Raw genomic sequence first — 20,051 nt, forward strand, 5'->3', positions numbered from 1 at the left:
TGTTATTGCTATATGCTTATTTATTGTACCAGTTTACTATTGCTGTTTGCATATTTATGGTACATGTACCAATTATTGTTATATGATTATTTATTGTTGCTATATACCAGTTTATTATTGCTATATGGTTATTTTTATTGCTTTATATTAATTTATTATTGGTATATGCTTATTATTGTTATATACCATTTTATATATACTTTTTATTTATTATTTCTGTACCTCTGAAGTATCCCTTTTGCTATGATTATCTCCCTTGGCTGTTTAAACACATCACTAATTCAACACAAGGCTGTCGACAGGCAAGAAACTGTCGTCCTGTGCAGAATTTCTAAAATAAATGTTTTAAAAGTTCTAATAAATACCAAGTTTTAAAATGATAAGTAGCCGTGGAAGTTTGCTTAGCTAGCCACTTAAAAAATTTCATTAGTAGTCAGAACTATGTAAATTAAAATTTTGTGAAGACTTGTAATCTGTCATTTTCAAAAAAAAGAGAAAAAGCATTAGCGAAAATATGTTATCTCATGCTATGTAGTATCCAGTAACCATTTGGGAAAATTATCAGTCAGTGGTCATTTTGGCTGTAACTAGTGGGAACAGTTGGTATTTAAGCATATACTGTTATTCTGTTATTTTCAGATTCAAAACTCCCAGTTGTAGCAGCAAAAGTGCAACGTAAAAATGAGGAAACCAATAGTACAAATCCATGGGCCTCTCAGATACAAGGACATCGAGGTATGCTTACAGTGTCAATATTGGTTACAAAAAAGGGTTTTTAAAATTCTTTACTGTCCTTTCCAGTAGAAATTTCATTTATTTCTACATTACAAATAAAATTGTTTTATTTGTAATTATCAATAGTTGCATCAACACAGAAAAATAATGTGAATGAGTTCTTGGACGTAACATACAATCTTGGGGTATGTAATAAATTTGGGTCTTGTTAGTAACCTAGGTTTTGTAAGGTTCATTACAGTCAAGCCTTTTTGAGAGACTACCCTTACTGTGGCAACAAATATGATCTCATGATACATGTACTATCATTAATTGGCCCATTTTTCTCTTGCCATTTTGCAAGATTTGGCAAGCTTGATCATTAATTGGCTTCTGCATCAGTGTTAATTCTGTGTTAAAGTATTTTTTCAAACCTATGACTAGACTTCTCATCCACCCTTGTGAGCTGAAGGATGCAGAAAAGGCCCATTGCACCTCTCTGCATGTTGTAGGAGGCAACTAAGGGAGGCTGGAGCAGTGGTGGTTCAGTGGTTACCATGCCCATGGTCTGGTGTGTCCAAAATATAAGTGATGCCCATAGGACAGGGGTCTCATGAGGGCATTTTTGATGGCCCAACAGTCACACCACCTTTGCTATCTCTCATGACACCTAGTGACACGAATCATTTTGAGGGCCACAGGATACAGCTTGGTAGGCAGCATATATCCCACAGGCCGCATGTTTGAGACCCTTGTCATAAGACATCCATTATGGCTGCCATGGTAGTCATCTTGAAAATTTTACTGTTGCTATACCCAAACAGAGGATTACATTATGTTATGAGGTTTTCACCTAAATATTTCCTATGTCTAGTTGGTCCTGAATGAAAATGATGCCTGTAGGAAATCCAATGTGACTGCCATGGTAGTCATCTTGCCTGTAGGAAATCCAGTGTGACTGCTATGGTAGCCGTCTTGCCTGTAGGAAATCCAATGTGACTGCCATGGAGCTGTCTTGCCTGTAGGAAATCCAATGTGACTGCCATGGTAGCCATCTTGCCTGTAGGAAATCCAGTGTGACTGCCATGGTAGCCATCTTGCCTGTAGGAAATCCAGTGTGACTGCCATGGTAGCCATCTTGCCTATAGGAAATCCAATGTGACAGCCACGGTAGCTGTCTTGCCTGTAGGAAATCCAATGTGACTGCCATGGTATCCGTCTTGCCTGTAAGAAATCCAATGTGACTGCCATGGTAGCCATCTTGCCTGTAGGAAATCCAGTATGACTGCCATGGTATCTGTCTTGGCTGTAAGAAATCCAATGTGACTGCCATGGTAGCCATCTTGCCTGTAGGAAATCCAGTGTGACTGCATGTTAGCCATCTTGTAAATCTTCTTGTTGCTGATCATACGGTTTTCACATAAAGATTTCCAATGATGTCTGGTTGGTCATGAATGAAAATGATAATGGGGTTTTTGACTAAAGATTTCTTATGATGTCTGGTTGGTCATGAATGAAAATGATAATGATTTGACATCCTACATAGCAGTGGTTCTTAACCAAAGAGTCGTGACCAAAAGCATTGCCATCCCATTTTGAGTGGGTTGCCAAGATCAACACTTTTAATTTGAAATTTCCTAACCAAGTGGTTTTTAATATTTGATGGGTTGAAGGTGATGGGTTGAGAGGCTAAAAAGACAAACCTAATCAGCATTGCCACCCAAAAATGTTAAGTACTGCTGTTGTATTGCTACCAGGGTTGCCATCTTTGGTCAGAAATAACAATGGTTCCTCTTAGACATACATTGTGGACATCTTTAAAATAACAGTGTTGCTACTACTCCAAAAGGATAGTCATATGGACCTGAGTAGTCATATGGACCTGAGTAGTCATATGGACCTGAGTAGTCACATGGACCTGAGCAGTCACATGGACCTGAGTAGTCATATGGACCTGAGTAGTCATATGGATCTGAGTAGTCATATGGACCAGAGTAGCCATATGGACCTGAGTTGTCATATGGACCTGAGTATGGAGCTTTTCTCCATAAGACTTATTTCTTATATCTAGTTGGTCCTAAATGAAAACTGCATCTCAGACATCCACTACTGTGAAAACCACAAGTCAACATGACCATTCCATCTCAGACATCCAGTACTGTGAAAACCACAAGTCAGCATGACCATTCCATCTCAGACAACCAATACTTTGAAAACCACAAGTCAACATGACCATTCCATCTCAGACTTCGAGTACTGTGAAAACCACAAGTCAACATGACCATTCCATCTCAGACAACCAGTACTTTGAAAACCACATGTCAACATGACCATTCCATCTCAGACATCCAGTACTTTGAAAACCACATGTCAACATGACCATTCTATCTCAGACATCCAGTACTTTGAAAACCACAAGTCAACATGACCATTCCATCTCAGGCATCCATTACTGTGAAAACCACAAGTCAACATGACCATTCCATCTCAGACATCCAGTACTGTGAAAACCACAAGTCAACATGACCATTCCATCTCAGACATCGAGTACTGTGAAAACCACAAGTCAACATGACCATTCCATCTCAGACATTGAGTACTGTGAAAACCACAAGTCAACATGACCATTCCATCTCAGACATCCAGTACTGTGAAAACCACAATTCAACATGACCATTCCATCTCAGACATCGAGTACTGTGAAAACCACAAGTCAACATGACCATTCCATCTCAGACATCCAGTACTTTGAAAACCACAAGTCAACATGAAGACTAGTGACAACAAGATTTTCAAGATGTCCACCATGCCAATCATATTGTAGGTCAGATCTGCGATGTCCACCATGCCAGCCATATTGTAGGTCAGATGTCCACCACGCCAGCCATATTGTAGGTAAGATCTGCGATGCCTGCCATGCCAGCCATAGTGTAGGTCAGATATTCACCATGCCAGCCATATTGTATGTCAGATCTGCGATGTCCACCATGCCAGCCATATTGTATGTCAGATCTGCATTATTTTCATTCAGAAGAATTCGTAAGAACTTTTGGTACCCCCCCACCATTCAGATAGAGCTGTACGTTAGAAGTTGTTGTGATAAAAGTTTTTGGCAGTCATGTTGGAAGTTTGATATGTACCATATACATTGATCACCATGCAGACTTTATAAGACTGTTTGTGAAAACACCTTGTAGATATGACCATCTGTTACAGAGAAACAGCAAGATCTTCAAGATGTGTGCTGAGATAGCTATAAAGGAGGGTGGCACCATTTTCATTTAGGACTAATTAGATATTGTTAGGATAGTGCCGATGAAAATGGTGCTCCTCGCACTGCCAACCTGGCACCTTAGTCATCTTAAAACTTTTCACTATTCCTCTTGTTGGTATTGACTTAGGCTTTTCATTTAAACACTTCTTCTAATTGGTTCTAATTAAAAATTATACATATTTACCCACCAATATATCCATACTTTGTGAAGGACTTCTGAAAATCAGACATAATTAATCTTGGGGTCAAGTCAGAGGTCATGGCTTACATTTTTGTACTACATTAAGCATAATATCACATGTGAATTTTGACCAGACTTTGTCTTTATCTGCATTCCCATGAGCAAATTGATTGTTAGCACATGGACATTGATTTTAAGGTCAGTAGTCTGGACTCTGTCCCGTAAGCATGATAAGAAACAAGTATGAATGTTTTTTTTTTATAATTTGACTTATTTTGTTGATATATGTGTCTGTGGAAAATACATTGAATGATACCAATTCAATAATTTCCCTTCCCCCCCCCCAAGTTATGTTACGTACAAATTTAGCCAAACTTGGTATATGGCTATATCTTGACATGTCAAAAGATATTGAGAAAGTTGGCAATAAAATATGGGTGTATATCGTCACGATCGTGGATGGATTTAATAATGAGCGAGGTGTATGGATAGAGTAATCTTGCATCTTATTTTCTGACCTTATTAGAACTATTGGGTCCAGATTTCTGGTTTGATTTTGATCAAATTCATAATACATGTTGATATCACCAAGGTATTGGACTGGTTTGATATTGATCAAATTCATAATACATCTTGTTATCACCAAGATATTGGGCTGGTTTGATTTTGATCAAATTCATAATACATGGTGATATCACTGAGGTATTGGACTGGTTTGATTTTGATCAAATTCATAATACATGTTGATATCACCGAGGTATTGGACTGGTTTGATATTGATCGAATTCATAATACCTGTTGATATCACCGATGTATTGGACTGGTTTGATTTTATCAAATTCATAATACATGTTGATATCATCGAGGTATTGGACTGGTTTGATTTTCATCAAATTTATAATACATGTTGATATCACCGAGGTATTGAACTGGTTTGATATTGATCGAATTCATAATACCTGTTGATATCACAGAGGTATTGGACTGGTTTGATTTTGATCTCTTTCATAATACATTTTGATATCACCAATGTATTGGACTGGTTTGATTTTGATCGAATTCATAATACATGTTGATATCACCAAGGCATTGGACTGGTTTGATTTTGATCAAATTCATAATATATGTTGATATCACCGAGGTATTGGACTGGTTTGATAATAATGACACTAACGAGGTTATCGTGCATCTGATTGGTTGAGCTTGTTTTCACTCAGAGAACTACATTTCTGAGCCTGCTTTTAGCAGATAAGCAATACAACATCACCTGATTTGAGTAACCTCTACTTTTAATGACCACCTTTCATTTTTGTTGTTGTTGTTGTTGTTGTTTTTGAAGGTTTTAATTCCATTTTTTCAGCACACGATAGGCTATACATGACGGCCAGTATTAATGGTGGAGGAAGAAACCGGGAAATCCCCGGAAAGAAGCACCGACCCTCAAGAAGCTACTGGCAAGCTTTCTCACATACCCACATTGGCCGAATCCTAGACTCGAACCCACGCAGACAGAGGTGAGATGGCAGTGATCCGTAACGGTGAGCGCTTTAGACCATTTGTCCACTCGGGGCCCCACCTTTCATTTTTGATCAGAATCATGTATAGAGGACTTTTACAGTGCCGTGAGTGTCTGTCAGTAAAACATAACCCGTGACCATTTTTTTGTGCAAAATGTATAACACTGCTATGTATGACCATATCATAAACCAGATAAAAACACTACAGACCTTTGATTAATCCCTTGTAGCAATGCTTGTTGAGTAGAGCCTGCAGTCATGTTTACAAGGGATTAAATAAAGTTTGATGGTGTTTATCTGTTTTTGTGATGTGGTATAAATATATAGTTTTACATGTCAGCATCTGCTGTTATACACATATATGTGCCCTTTTGCAGGAATAGTGACAAGTAATGAAAAGGTTGAGAGAAAAGAAGGCAAGAAGGAGAAACAAGGGGAATCTTGGACAGAGGTAAAATATTGTTCAGCAGTGTTGCTCATGGAACATTGACTCCCATTTTTTGTACCATGTTTTTCTCCATATTTTGACCCAGTGCATGCTTTATTGTTAGAAAAGGAATTGAAAACACTACAAATTTTTATTAGTGGATGCCCTTCGATGCATCTTTTCGGCACTATTGATAGCCAAAGTCGCAAAAGGGGATAAAAACTGGATAGATGGCTATGAATTTAAAACACTGTTTCCCCCAAATTTTGACGGTGGGGGACATGTCCCCTGCCTTTGGGATCATATATGCAACACTCACATTTACATACATACTTGCTTCCAAGTCAGATCTGTCTGCTTAGACCCAGATCTGCCATTGCATAAGGCACCAGTAGACCAAGGTCTTGCAGTTTATTTATCATTACACACACATGTACAGAAATATATATAGTTAGTTTCAGGGTTTCCATGCTACGGGCAAATCTGGAAAAAGAACTGATAATTTTTTTCCTGACCATGAAAAGTCTTTGAATTTCGCAAATTTTGATGAAAGTCTGGAAAAACCCAGGAATTTTACGTCTCCACTTGACACCAGGAACAATCATGTAATTGAGTCGTAACTAAACTGATCATGAGTTAAATTTATTGAGTTCTTACCAGAATATTGGAAGGTGAAGTATGTATCATTTGGGTGCATGCAATAAACATATATGCTGAGTCAATCCAAATGCTCAGTGGATTGCTCGATATCTGTGTCTCTCGTTACATAGAAGGTATGAAAACCAGTCTAGCATCACAAGAGGTCCCCATGATCGTGGAAAAGCGTAGCCGCTTTATGGCCGAGGAAAATTTGAATGTTGTTAGATCGAGTGATACATGCATGAAATCGATATGAAAATGACTTATTTTCTCAGAAATTATGAGTATTAAAATCGTTATGTCTTTAATCTGCTCAAAGACAAGATAAAACTATGGCATTGATGAAATGTTACCTGGCACTCGTGATTTGCATTGTCAGTCGCATGAGTACACAAATCTAACAACCCACATTTTCAAATGTTGTAGGGAAAAAGAAAAAAAAAATTAAATGAAACTTGAATGCTGGTTGTAATAAAATTAAAAAAACCGAAAGAACACAAAATTCTCCATATTTATATATTCCAAGAACAACTTCTGGAGTTTTGTTTCATGTGACTACCACGTCGACCTGTGCTCTCCGCTTGATGAATCAGGCTGGCCAGATTGTTGGTTTTTGCAAAAAGTTTCTGACTTTCATTTAAAATAATTGACTTTCTGTACATTGGCATTAAAAAAGTTTGTTGTTGATATCACATGACTGTTGGACTTCTGATGTCATTGTTTGAGATTTGTGAAGTCGTGTGACTAGTAATGCAAATGAAGAGTACAGGGTTAGGTTTTATCTGTGCTGTATTTTTGCCTAGTCTGTTAGTGGATTAAAGACAACATGTATAATACTTGCCATTTCTGAAAAAACAAATCATTTTCCTATCAATTTCATGCAGGTATGAGTCGATATAACAAACGTTTAAATTTTCTAGGCTTGCTGGTCAGCGACTACCATATGTCACTACACACGGTGGTAGCAAATTCCAAATTTTTGATATGCAGTTGCAGTGACCCCAGACCCCAACCTAAATGTTCAACTTTGAAAAATTGGGTGGGAATATTCAAAGGAAACTCGGATTAGAAAACGGACTGCACTTTTTTTTAAGCCAAATTTGTAGTCCAAATTATTGAATCTCAAAGCTGAAACGAGAAATTATTGTTTCTTGTATTACAGTGCTGTCAGGCATTTCTGAACGCTTAAGGTTTCCATCTCCAATATTGAAGCAAAACGCATACCGAATTCAACTGTTTGACGAAAATAAAATACAGCAATTCTTACCATTTGAAAAGAGGCAGTTGTCACCGGAATATTCTATTCAAAATAATATTAATCTTGGATACAGGTAATACCACCTCCGTGTTTTCCTGACTCATGATACGTCGGCCTATTCTGCCCACAGTGTTGAAAAGATGTAATATTTATTAATCGGGCAACAGAAATGAAATACATGACTTTGGACTGTTTCTGTCAGCATTTCAGTCGAGTAATTAGATTTGATTTATAGCTAGTTTTACAAAATTGAACATAATAATGCCAATAAATGGCAAGATAAATTAAGCAAACAAAACTGATCTTGTAAACAAGTTTGTAAAGTTCAACATTTAAAAAATAAAACCTCTATTATGTGGAAGAGGAACAACAATGAATAGGACGTAATGTGTTTTCAACATGTTCCTGATGGGGAAAAATTACTTAAGAATTTAGAAACAGACTATACACCGGTGAATTTCTTGAGAATTTACATTCTAGCGGCAAGTTGACACCTTGGGTAGCAGATGATTTTGTATATGTGAGACAACTTATCGCAAAAATGGAAACTTGGATTAAAATGCAATATTATTTTAAAGTATACATTTCCATCTTTTATATAATATATTTATTTTTATGATTCTAAAAGATACATAGTAATTCGGATTTTCTGGGTTGCAGATTCAAGCACAGGTATTCGTTACAAAGAAAATTTGGAGTATCCATCCATGAATCAAGGGATGGGGGTTCTAACCTTGATTCATGGATGGATACTCCAAATTTTCTTTGTAATGAACCCCTGTGGGTTCAAGAAGGTCATGGAGTGGGTCTTCAAGTTGGCATTTAGAAATCACATTTTCATATGCATTTCGAGTTGAAATGATGGATATTTTTGTACACTTTATGAATATCACTTTTCTTAATTAAATTGCAATTGTTTTTTCTTGATACAAAATGGATTTTTGACTTAAAATAACACAATCTTCCAATGTTTACAGAAATGACGTATTATTGCATAGAATTAACTGATGTGCAAAGTTAGCTGACATGGTGGTATATATTAAAAAAGTGATACAAGCCCCTGTATCAATACAAGTGAGGGCCCTGAGTGGCTGAGTGGTTTAAAGCGCTCTCTGTTACGAATCACTGCCATCTCACCTCTGTCTGCGTCGGTTCGAGTCTCGAATTCAGCCAATGTGGGTATGTGGGAAAGCTTGCCGGTAGCTTCTCGTGGGTCGGTGGTTCTTTCCGGGGTTTTCCCGGGTTCTTCCTCCACCATTAATACTGACCGCCATGTATAGCCTATCGTGTGCTGAAAAATGGCATTAAACCCCACAACAACAACAACAACAATCAATACAAGTGTGGGGACTGGTTTGACGAATTGCAAGAAGACAAGTTGATTTTACAGAAAATTCTGTCCTTGTTTATACAACAGTATATAAATTTTAAGATCATTTGTCAAAATTTAAATGAACCCTTTTGAAAATGTTTTTTAAATGATGGATATTTGACCAGATCATCTTTAGGAGATTAGGCTGTTTGAAAAATCTTGTTTCGAATATTATTGGCACAGCATTAAACTCTTTTCGTTACAAGACAAGATTCTAATTATATTTGCATTATTTTGCCGCATTATATATATATATATATTGCTATAGAATTCTTTAGAATTAAAGGTTTGAAAGGAAATGGAACATAATTTATGTTCATTATGTTGTTCCCACTTAGCAACATAATGCGGCAAAATAAAGTTAGAATTTTTATTCTGTACATTGAAGTGACTTTACATGCCAATTTATGGGAATATGATCAGACTTGTTTCTTGTGATACATTTTGTAGTTTTGTACATGATCATCTTTTCTGACTTCGATGGATTTTGGAGAGCCTTGAAAGAGAAACATTTTTAGATTTAGAAAATGCATGTTTTATAATCTAAAATGTTCTTTAATTCCATACAGTAATGGTCATACGTGAACCTTGAAAAAAATAATTTCATTCTAGAAAAACCCAGGAAATGACCTGGAAATTTATCTTTAGAAAAGCGTGGGAACCATGTATATCACAAAATAAGAAGAAATGCATGATTTCTTACCTGCAATTTACACTTAAAGTACCGTATATACTCGCGTATAAGTCCGTTCATGTATAAGCCGACCCCCCAAACTGAATTGGTAAAACTGTTATAAAGTGCATGACCCACGTATAGGCCGACCCATAATTTCTAGACTACCGGTACATCAAAAGATGCACAAAGTGAGTTCTGAATACGTTTATTTAGGCAAATCACATTATTAAATAAAATGAAAGCAAGAAAATTTATATGTTGAAATAAAAACAATTTAAAGTGTTAAGTCTTAATGGAAATTTAATTAATCCTCATTCTAAAATCATGAATTATAAAAGTTCTATCACTTTTAGAAACTTCCAAAATCTGGCTCTGTATCAGACTCACCAAACAGTTCACGAAACTTGGCTTCTGTTACGGGCATGCTTTCATCATATACGTCATTGTCATCATGGTCATTCGATAGTGTGTTGTTCTCCTTCTTGCTCTTCTCGTCATTGTCGGATTGAAATATAGCATCATCCTGTGTTCCATCCATGGCATTGCTGATACAGCACTTCCTGAATGATTTTGCATTCATTTCCGATGGAATTGAGTCCCATGCTTCTTTTACCCACTTGGCGACCAAATCGATGTCTGGCCTCATTAAATTCCGCCTTTTGTCATTTTCACAGCCCCTGAACAAACCCATTCTGCCCACATCTTTCGTAACTTGTCCTTAAAAGGTTTGTTAAGTCAGACATCAAGAGGTTGTAACACTGATGTTAAACCTCCTGGTATCACAGCCATTGTTGTTTTCATTTTCTTTGCTGGCTTTTTTACTTCATCGGTCTTGTGTGCACGAAACATATCCCATACAAGCATTGAAGGTTTCCGAAGAATTGCACCTGGTCTCTTGTTCCATACTTTCTCCAGCCATTCAGTTGTTCCACTTTCGTCCATCCATTCCTTTTGGTGTGCATGAATGATGACACCAGCAGGAAATTTCATGCGTTTCGTCAGCGTCTTCCTTTTAAAAATGATGACAAGAGGCAGCTTTGATCCATCAGCTAAACAGACCAATACAACCGTGAAATGCGTTTTTTCATGGCCTGTCATTTTTATCAGAATAGTTTTCTCACCAACAGCATTGACTGTTTTATTGCTTGGTAAGTCAAAGGTCATAGGCATCTCATCCATATATCCAATTTGTGATAGTTCAAATGAGCACTCCTTTCTGCGTTTAATGATGAACTGCTGAAATGATTCAATTTTTTCTTCCAAGTCTTTTGGTAGCTTTTGTGCTATCTTCATTCGTTGCCTGAGACAGAAACCATTCCGGTTCATAAAACGAGAACACCAGCTGGCTGATGCAACAAATTTTGAATCTGCCAACTTACATTTATCATTTTTCGCCATCTGCATAGCACGTAGACAAATTGCAGTTCGTGTGACAATGTATCCATTTTGTCGACGTTCACTTACAAAATCACTTTCTCCAATTCAGGGAAAGAGGCAATCCCAGTCCGACGAGACTTCTTGGATTTTGGCATTTCTTCTAATGCTGCTTTGCTTTCCCGCCATTCCCGTACTTGCTTCTCGTTCACAAAAAATTCGCGTGCTGCAGCACAGTTGTTATTTGCTTCTGCATATTCAATAACGTTAAGTTTGAATGCTGCATCATAAGCAGAACGCTTTCTTTTACTTCCAACACTATTTATTTTATCTGATTGAATTGAATATAAACTTCTAGAGAGATTAAACTGAAAAAATTTCTTATAGTGGTAGTATACTATTTATATACCTTATCCTGTAATTATTTCCATGTGTGGTTGGTTATCAATTTGTATTTGATAATTATTTATCATTGTTGTTTATTTGTGTGGGTTTTTTTTAAACTACCAGTAGTGTGATTCAGTTGATCAAAATATGATTGGTTTCAGCGTGGACATTATTCAAGTATTGTGACAGTTTATAACCTTGAGCAGAAACCATGTCCACTACCATATCTCATTAAACAATACATCTGAGGGTCAGCATGTATTAGTAAAGTCATTGGCATTGTGCAACAAAACAAACCTATTATCCCCGAGGCATTTACCACAGATTAAGCATATGGTAGCTATTGTACAACACTCTACCGCTAACAAACCACTTTGCTTTACAAACAACTAAACAACAGTAGTATATAAACTGTGGCTGCTGATTACTTCTAAAACACTTGTCAAAGAAATCCCACAAATTATATTGTTTTACAATTATTCACACTGACTCATATATTGCCCTGTTATTTACCCTTCCAAAGCGTGCACGCAACAAACCCCTATGGAGCCTCTCGTTATTGTTCCTTTAAGACTATCGTACATGTATTTCTACTCTCGATCAAAATGTTTGTAGTATATACCTTCAGTATCGTAATTCTTTTATTTTTTTATGTAGATTCTTTTCATATTTACACTGAAATAAGCTAGCGTGCATTTGTATGATACCGTAGAGTTTAATGATTACTGATTAGCTGAGGGTTAAATACTTGACTGGAGATTACTAATATGGCGGTTCTTTTGGAAAATACACGTACCACCTGGCTCAAATAACATGTATGGCTGCATTTTTTGGTGGATGGACATCTGTCAAATAGACGTCAAGTACGATAAAACATGTTTTTCATTCATTATCCTACCACTTAAGTTAGAAAAAAAATATTTGTTTCACTTCACGACAGCACAAATCTTATGAGCTATGTGGCATCATTAGGCATGTGATCTCATCTTCGGCGATCCACAGAAACAATAAATACTGGAAATTGAGGGAAAAAAGCATTAAAAATTTCAGACTTGGATCTTGGCCCACAGATAAGCCACCCCCCTTCTTCCAGGCCCTATTTTTTTCCTAAATTTTTTGGCTTATGCGCGAGTATATACGGTACATGTTTACAGGGTCTCCCTCTAATTAATATGTACCCCTTCACATACAGCCACCTTCTCTACATGGCCAGTTTTCTCAGCACAGACAAGTTTGTGTACAAAAGTACCTCTTGTGGATAGCTACTTCTCTAATGTGACCAGCATTTTAAGTGAAAAAAATGTCAAATTTATCCCTCACAATTGGCCACATTTTATTTGTATACGTGTCCAGAACCAATATTTAATTTATACTAAGGTATGTAATCCAATTATCTCTACCAATGTCTGTTTTGCAATGTCAGGTTTTTGTTACTGAAGGAAGTGTAAACAAAAGTTCATTATAATATGTACCTTTATGGGTAATATTATATAATTATTTATAAATGCTGAGATTTACAGGAAATGGGTTCAGCAGTATTTGGATAGAGTTATGGGCTTCACACAGCTGTTGAGTCCTTCTCTTTGATGATTGCAAGTGTCAGGATTATAACATGGTCAGCATTGGCAAAATATAGATTTTGAGTTTTCACACACAAAGAGAAATTCACATCGAACAAAACAGGTACCAGACAAAGACCAATAAATTGTGACAGTATGTGTATAACTTCCTTTGAAAACAATGCATTTTGTTTACCATATAAAGGTTTCATCCCCATAATTAAATTGCAGTACTGTACAGTTTCGCAACGCAGGAATAAATTGTCACAAAACTTAAAACAGACCGAAAAATAACAGTTATTTGACCATATGACAATATGGAGAATTCTTGCCAAAAATGTAAAGACCATACTAGAGCTAAGAGCACTAATTATTAATACTGCTATCTGGTAGAACCTTTTGAGTCTTAACAATGATAGGTACATTAATAAACACAATTGGGACAGAGTATTGACCGAACCGAGTAAGGAGCGCATGATGGTGTGATACCAATGTTACGTCGCTAACGCGAGGTAGCATGGGTCACACCTGATGTTCCCAAAGGTGCTGTCAATAAAAAAGAACATAACGAACACAACAACATCGGGGAACATATCCCCTACCAGACCATTTTATATTATTGTCTAGATAACCTTCTAAATAAATACAACTTGAACAATAACACAGCATAACATACACAACAATATAGCAATACACATATAACGAACACTTGACAACATCGCAAAGGTCGCTAAAAAGGCTCAGTAAACATTAGGATGGTGCACAAACCCCAATCAAAATTTCATAAAATTTAATCAAAATCCTATACGATTTTTACAATGCATAATATCACACCTAATGGAACAACATACAGACATAAAACCATTTAATCTTTCGGCAGTAGGGGGTCCTTGCTATGATGATTCTGAGAGGGACCACACCAATAAAGAAAAGACTCAAATATTGTAAAAGGTAAGGACAATATTTTGCAATACTGGGAAGTTGGAGTAAATGGATAGAGAAGGATTCTGAATGCTAAGTGATGTTTATACCCAGATTTAAATGACAACTTATTTTAATGGTTTTGTCAAACAGTACCCCACTCTCATTTCATGCTTAAGAATCAAGAACTATTAATGTATGTTCACTCAAAATAAATCTATTTTTAAGACAAGAAGAATCTTTTAATAATTAATGTTACTTTTAAATGAAGATATTACCTGTTTTGAAGTTATATGTAGCTTTCTTACTGCATTCACGCATTTCTCACATATATTCCTCTTCTGTAAAGGCCACCCGTCTTATGTGGCTACTTTCCTGCTGATGCATGTAGAATCCACTGAGGCAGGGATAACATGGCCCATTGTCCCCAATACAGTATTGCATGTAGGATCCATTGAGGTCGGAATAATGTGGCCCATTGTCCCCAATACAGTATTGCATGTAGAATCCACTGAGGCAGGGATAACGTGTCCCATTGTCCCCAATACAGTATTGCATGTAGGATCCATTGAAGTAGGAATAATGTGGTCTATTATCTCCAATGCAGAATTGCATGTAGGATCCATTGAGGTAGGAATAATGTGGCCCATTGTCTTGAATGCAGTATTGCATGTAGGATCCATTGAGATAAGAATAATGTGGCCCATTGTCCTGAATGCAGTATTGCATGTAGGATCCATTGAGGTAGGAATAATGTGGCCCATTGTCCTGAATGCAGTATTGCATGTAGGATCCATTGAGATAAGAATAATGTGGCCCATTGTCCCCAATGCAGTATTGCATGTAGGATCCATTGAAGTAGGAATAATGTGGTCTATTATCCCCAATACAGTATTGCTTGTAGAATCCATTGAGGTAGGGATAATGTGCCCCATTATCCCCAGTACAGTAGTGCATGCAGAATCCATTGAGATAACAATAATGTGGCCCATTGTCCCCAATGCAGTATTGCATATACGATCCATTGAGGTAGGAATAATGTGGCCCATTGTCCCCAATACAGTATTGCATGTAGGATCCACTGAGGTAGGAATAATGTGGCCCATAGTCCCCAATGCAGTGCTGCATGTAGAATCCACTGAGGTAGGAATAATGTGGCCCATTGTCCCCAATACAGTATTGCATGTAGGATCCACTGAGGTAGGAATAATGTGGCCTATTGTGCCCAAGATCTGGGGTGCACAAAACATTTCAAATTGTTTGTGTTTGAAGTAATGATAAAAAGGTGCAGAGGTGCACATAAGTCAGGATCTAGGGAATGAGGGCAGAATAATGCAGGAAACTGAAAATAACCTTAAGGTGCAAAAATGCTGATATTTAACCTTAAGCATCAAAGTAGTATGTTTTTGTATTATGCCGGATGAATCGTTAGAAAATGAAGCGGAAACATCTACCTCCACTTAAATACCGGTATGTACATGTTCCTGTTGGTTACTATTTGTATATTTTTACATTTATTATTGGGAGGTGAGGCAGAGCAGTTACATTACCATCAGCTTTGGCACCAACAGTTTATTAAGGTTTTGTTCAATGATTTTCAGCAGTGCTTTGCTATTGTGAGGGCTCAACATGCAGGCCCTGACCTTCTTTGCTATTGTGAGGCCTCAGCATGTAGGCACTGGCCTTCTTTGCTATTGTGAGGCCTCAGCATGCAGGCACTGGCCTTCTTTGCTATTGTGAGGGCTCAACATGCAGGCCCTAACCTTTGCTATTGTGAGGCCTCAGCATGCAGGCACTGGCATTGGCCTTCTTTGCTGTTGTGAGGGAATTTTATTTGGACTGTATATGTGCTGTAAGGCATATAAACCAAACAGTCTCCACTGTTAGGTCAAGAACGTTTATTAATGCAGAAATTTATAAATGCATGGTATTTTTGCAGGTGACAAAGAAGAAAAAGAAAGAATCTTCAAAGCATGAGCCTTTTGCATCTACCATGACTAAGCTGGGCACAGTTTCCCAAACCAAAGCCAGCAACTTTGAGAATCTGATACAGAAGCTGATGGAATGTTTCTCAAACATGAAAAGGTGGGTTGGCATTCAGAATGTTTCTCAAACATGAAAAGGTGGGTTGAAATTCAGAATGTTTCTCAAACATGAAAAGGTGGATTGACATTCAGAATGTTTCTCAAACATGAAAAGGTGGGTTGAAATTCAGAATGTTTCTCAAACATGAAAAGGTGGGTTGAAATTCAGAATGTTTCTCAGACATGAAAAGGTGGGTTGAAATTCAGAATGTTTCTCAAACATGAAAAGGTGGGTTGAAATTCAGAATGTTTCTCAAACATGAAAAGGTGGGTTGACATTCAGAATGTTTCTCAAACATGAAAAGGTGGGTTGAAATTCAGAATATTTCTCAAACATGAAAAGGTGGGTTGACATTCAGAATGTTTCTCAAACATGAAAAGGTGGGTTGAAATTCAGAATATTTCTCAAACATGAAAAGGTGGGTTGAAATTCAGACCTGCCAACACTGCCAGGTCTTTTGGAAATTAAGCTTAAAATACAGAGTTTAGGGAAATGTGATTGCAGTAAAATTCAAATACTGGTGTGTCCATGTTTGATTTGGATCCAGTTTTTGTCTTAGATTAGTGGAATTAGTCAGGGAACCAGACTAACTTTACCACAGTACCTCATACACTTTAAACTGCACATATTTTGTGATGAAAAGCATCTGCATGATCAAGCTTTTGCTATTGTGTTTTTTAACCAATGGCATCCGACAAGCAATAGGTCAGGACAAGATGGACAATAAACCTCATAAAAAGTTTAAATAGTGCAGAGAAATAAAAGGAAATATTCTTGGGGCAAAAAATCAGGAAGGGCAACAATTACGTTTAGTGGACAGTGTGTGGTGATTTGAGAGTCTCTTGGCAGGAAAGATGATTGCCATTGTAACATCCCATGTGAAATTACATTTTTAAAGATGACCTCAAGTTGAGAGATATCAAGAAGACATTGAGCTCTGTAGGATTTAGAACTGCAGTTTGTAGAAGTAATTATGGTTCAAGTAAGCTTTGCAAACTTTTGAGTTGAACACATTGTTGATCATTCCTTCATCAGTTATTGAATCACACTTCTACACCTTTAATTTAACTGCATGCTTTCCAGCTTGACAATAGCAATACATGATATTTTATTAAACCAAGATGAAAACTGATCCAACTTAGGAACAAAATATGACTGCCATACTGAGAAGTTCTTGTTAGGGATGTTAGGTATGTTTACTGGACAGAGAGAGTGAGAGATGTCTAAATGGAGGAATGGATAGTCATTTATTACATATTGGGAGGTGAAGTTAATGGAAATTTATTTTCTTTAATTTTGTCTAATCTGGCCATAAGATCAAAAGATGGTGTGGCCCTGTGTTCATTGTGTTGTCCATCAACACTGTTTCACGTTCAAAAAACTGCCCAAAAGATTTGATCAGAATTTTATGTAAGTCATCCTTGTATATAGGTGTTTTAAGTTTGTACGTTTGATGCTGATCTGACAGCAAATATGGATGCAAATAGACAAATGTTTAAATGACTTTATTGTAAATCACTCAATAAAATCAGCTCAATTAGACGGTATCTGCCTTAAATGCCAGCCAATTCAGAAAGATTATGTTTATATGCTTATTATCTACTCCTGTTTAATGTTATTCCTTTAAGAAGATTTTTGTCAAAATTTAACATGCCAGTGTTTTAATAACCAGGGCTGTGGCCTCATATTTAATGCATAGCTTAGAGAGACTAACAAACAGCTTCTTTAATTGTTTGCACTCATTCATGCACACAGACTCACGTTCTCTCATAATTGCAGCCTCTATCTCTAATCACATCACCATTACTCTGTTTCACAAACAAATGAAATTCTCTTGCTGTCTCAGATCATTTTAAAATGTCTTATTTTGAGTTGTCAACCATGGCTTTCACATGGGATAAGGAAAAACCCTTTTGATTTTGGAGGCAAAGGCTTGAAAGTCAGGGTAACTGTGACAATAAGAAGACAAAGACTTTCTGCATATGAACTATCATCATCTTCATTTACCAAACTTTGTGGATGGTTTGCACTTGAGGTAAAAAAGAACTCTTCACTTTTGGGTCAAAAAGTCAAAGGTGAAGGTCTCTGATTGAAAATTGTTTGCATTCAGTAACTTGAGTTCTTCATTGTACTTGTACTTGGGGTAACGACAAACCCTATTGATTTTGGGTCTAAAGGTCAAAGGTGAAGGTCACTGACTGAACGATTCAGAATGGTTTCTGCACAATAACATTAGTTCTGCATCACTTACCTGAACCAAACTTTGTGGACGGTTTGCACTTGAAGAGTCAAACATTCATAGGTCAGTGTCACTAGCTGAAGGAAGAAAAATATTTCCCCACAGTACTATAAGTTTTACCTCACAGACCCAGACCAGACTTTGTGGATGGCTTATACTTGAGGTTACTAAGAATCTAATGCTACTGGGGTCAAATGTCATGATCACTGAAAGTGGAAAAGTGGCTTCTGCACATAAGTTTTAGTTATCTACACAGAAGGCTAATAAACACAGGGTGGGGCTTGTAAGTACTATGAAACGGGTTGGGCCTGTAAGGACTACTAAATATGGGGTGGGTCTATAAGGACTATTAAACATGTAGTGGGCCTGTAAGGGCTATTAAACGTGTGGTGGGCCTATAAGGACTACTAAACATGTGGTGGGCCTATACGGGCTATTATGCATGTGGTGGGCAAATAAGGACTGTTAAGCATGGGGTGGACAATAAGGACTATTGGGCATGGAGTGGGTTTATAAGGACAATTAAGCATGGGGAGGGCCTATAAGGACTATTAAGTATGGAGTTGGCTTATAAGGGGTGGGGAGCCTATAAGGACTATTAAGCATGGAGTTGGCTTATAAAGGGTGGGGGGGCCTATAAGGGCTATTAAGCATGGAGTTGGCTTATAAGGGGTGGGGGACCTATAAGGGCTATTAAGCATGGAGTTGGCTTATAAGGGGTGGGGGGCCTATAAGGGCTATTAAGCATGGAGTTGGTTTATAAGGGGTGGGGGACCTATAAAGACTAATAAGTATGGAGTTGGCTTATAAGGGGTGGGGGGCCTATAAGGGCTATTAAGTATGGAGTTGGCTTATAAGGGGTGGGGGACCTATAAGGGCTATTAAGTATGGAGTTGGCTTATAAGGGGTGGGGGGCCTATAAGGACTATTAAGCATGGAGTTGGTTTATAAGGGGTGGGGGGCCTATAAGGACTATTAAGTATTGAGTTGGCTTATAAGGGGTGGGGGGCCTATAAGGGCTATTAAGCATGGAGTTGGCTTATAAGGGGTGGGGGGCCAATGAGGACTATTAAGCATGGAGTTGGTCTATAAGGACTATTAAGCATGCGGTTGGTGCATAAGGATTAGTAAGCATACATTTAGCCTGTAAGGACTATTAAACATGGGGTGGGCCTATAAGGACTATTAAGCATGGATAGATAAAGACTATAAAACATGTGGTGGGCAAATAAGGACTACTATGCATGGCATTGACCTCTAAGGACTGTTAAGCATGGGGTGGGGGCCTCTTAGGACTATTAAGCATGGGGTGGGGGGCCTTTTAGGACTATTAAACATGGGGTGGGAGGCCTATAAGGACTACTAAACATTGGGTGGGGGGCCTTTAAAGACTATCAAACATGGGGTGGGAGGCCTATTTGTATTGTA

General features: G+C 37.5%; 1 protein-coding gene across 2 annotated transcripts in view; it reads left to right on the top strand.

Moving 5' to 3' along the window:
* The window catches only part of LOC149792448 (uncharacterized), a 124,534-nt gene that overhangs the window by 54,869 nt on the left and 49,614 nt on the right, over nucleotides 1-20,051 (top strand). For both annotated transcript variants that reach the window (XM_089971028.1, XM_089971029.1), the window contains exons 9-11: nucleotides 640-735; nucleotides 6,064-6,137; nucleotides 16,239-16,384. In XM_089971028.1, the coding sequence (XP_089827154.1) occupies nucleotides 640-735; nucleotides 6,064-6,137; nucleotides 16,239-16,384 (316 nt within the window). The remainder of the gene's footprint in view (nucleotides 1-639; nucleotides 736-6,063; nucleotides 6,138-16,238; nucleotides 16,385-20,051) is intronic.

This window comes from Sinohyriopsis cumingii, chromosome 9 (genome assembly GCF_028554795.1).
Source record: "Sinohyriopsis cumingii isolate HCF-2022 chromosome 9, ASM2855479v2, whole genome shotgun sequence".
NCBI classification, from domain to species: domain Eukaryota; kingdom Metazoa; phylum Mollusca; class Bivalvia; order Unionida; family Unionidae; genus Sinohyriopsis; species Sinohyriopsis cumingii.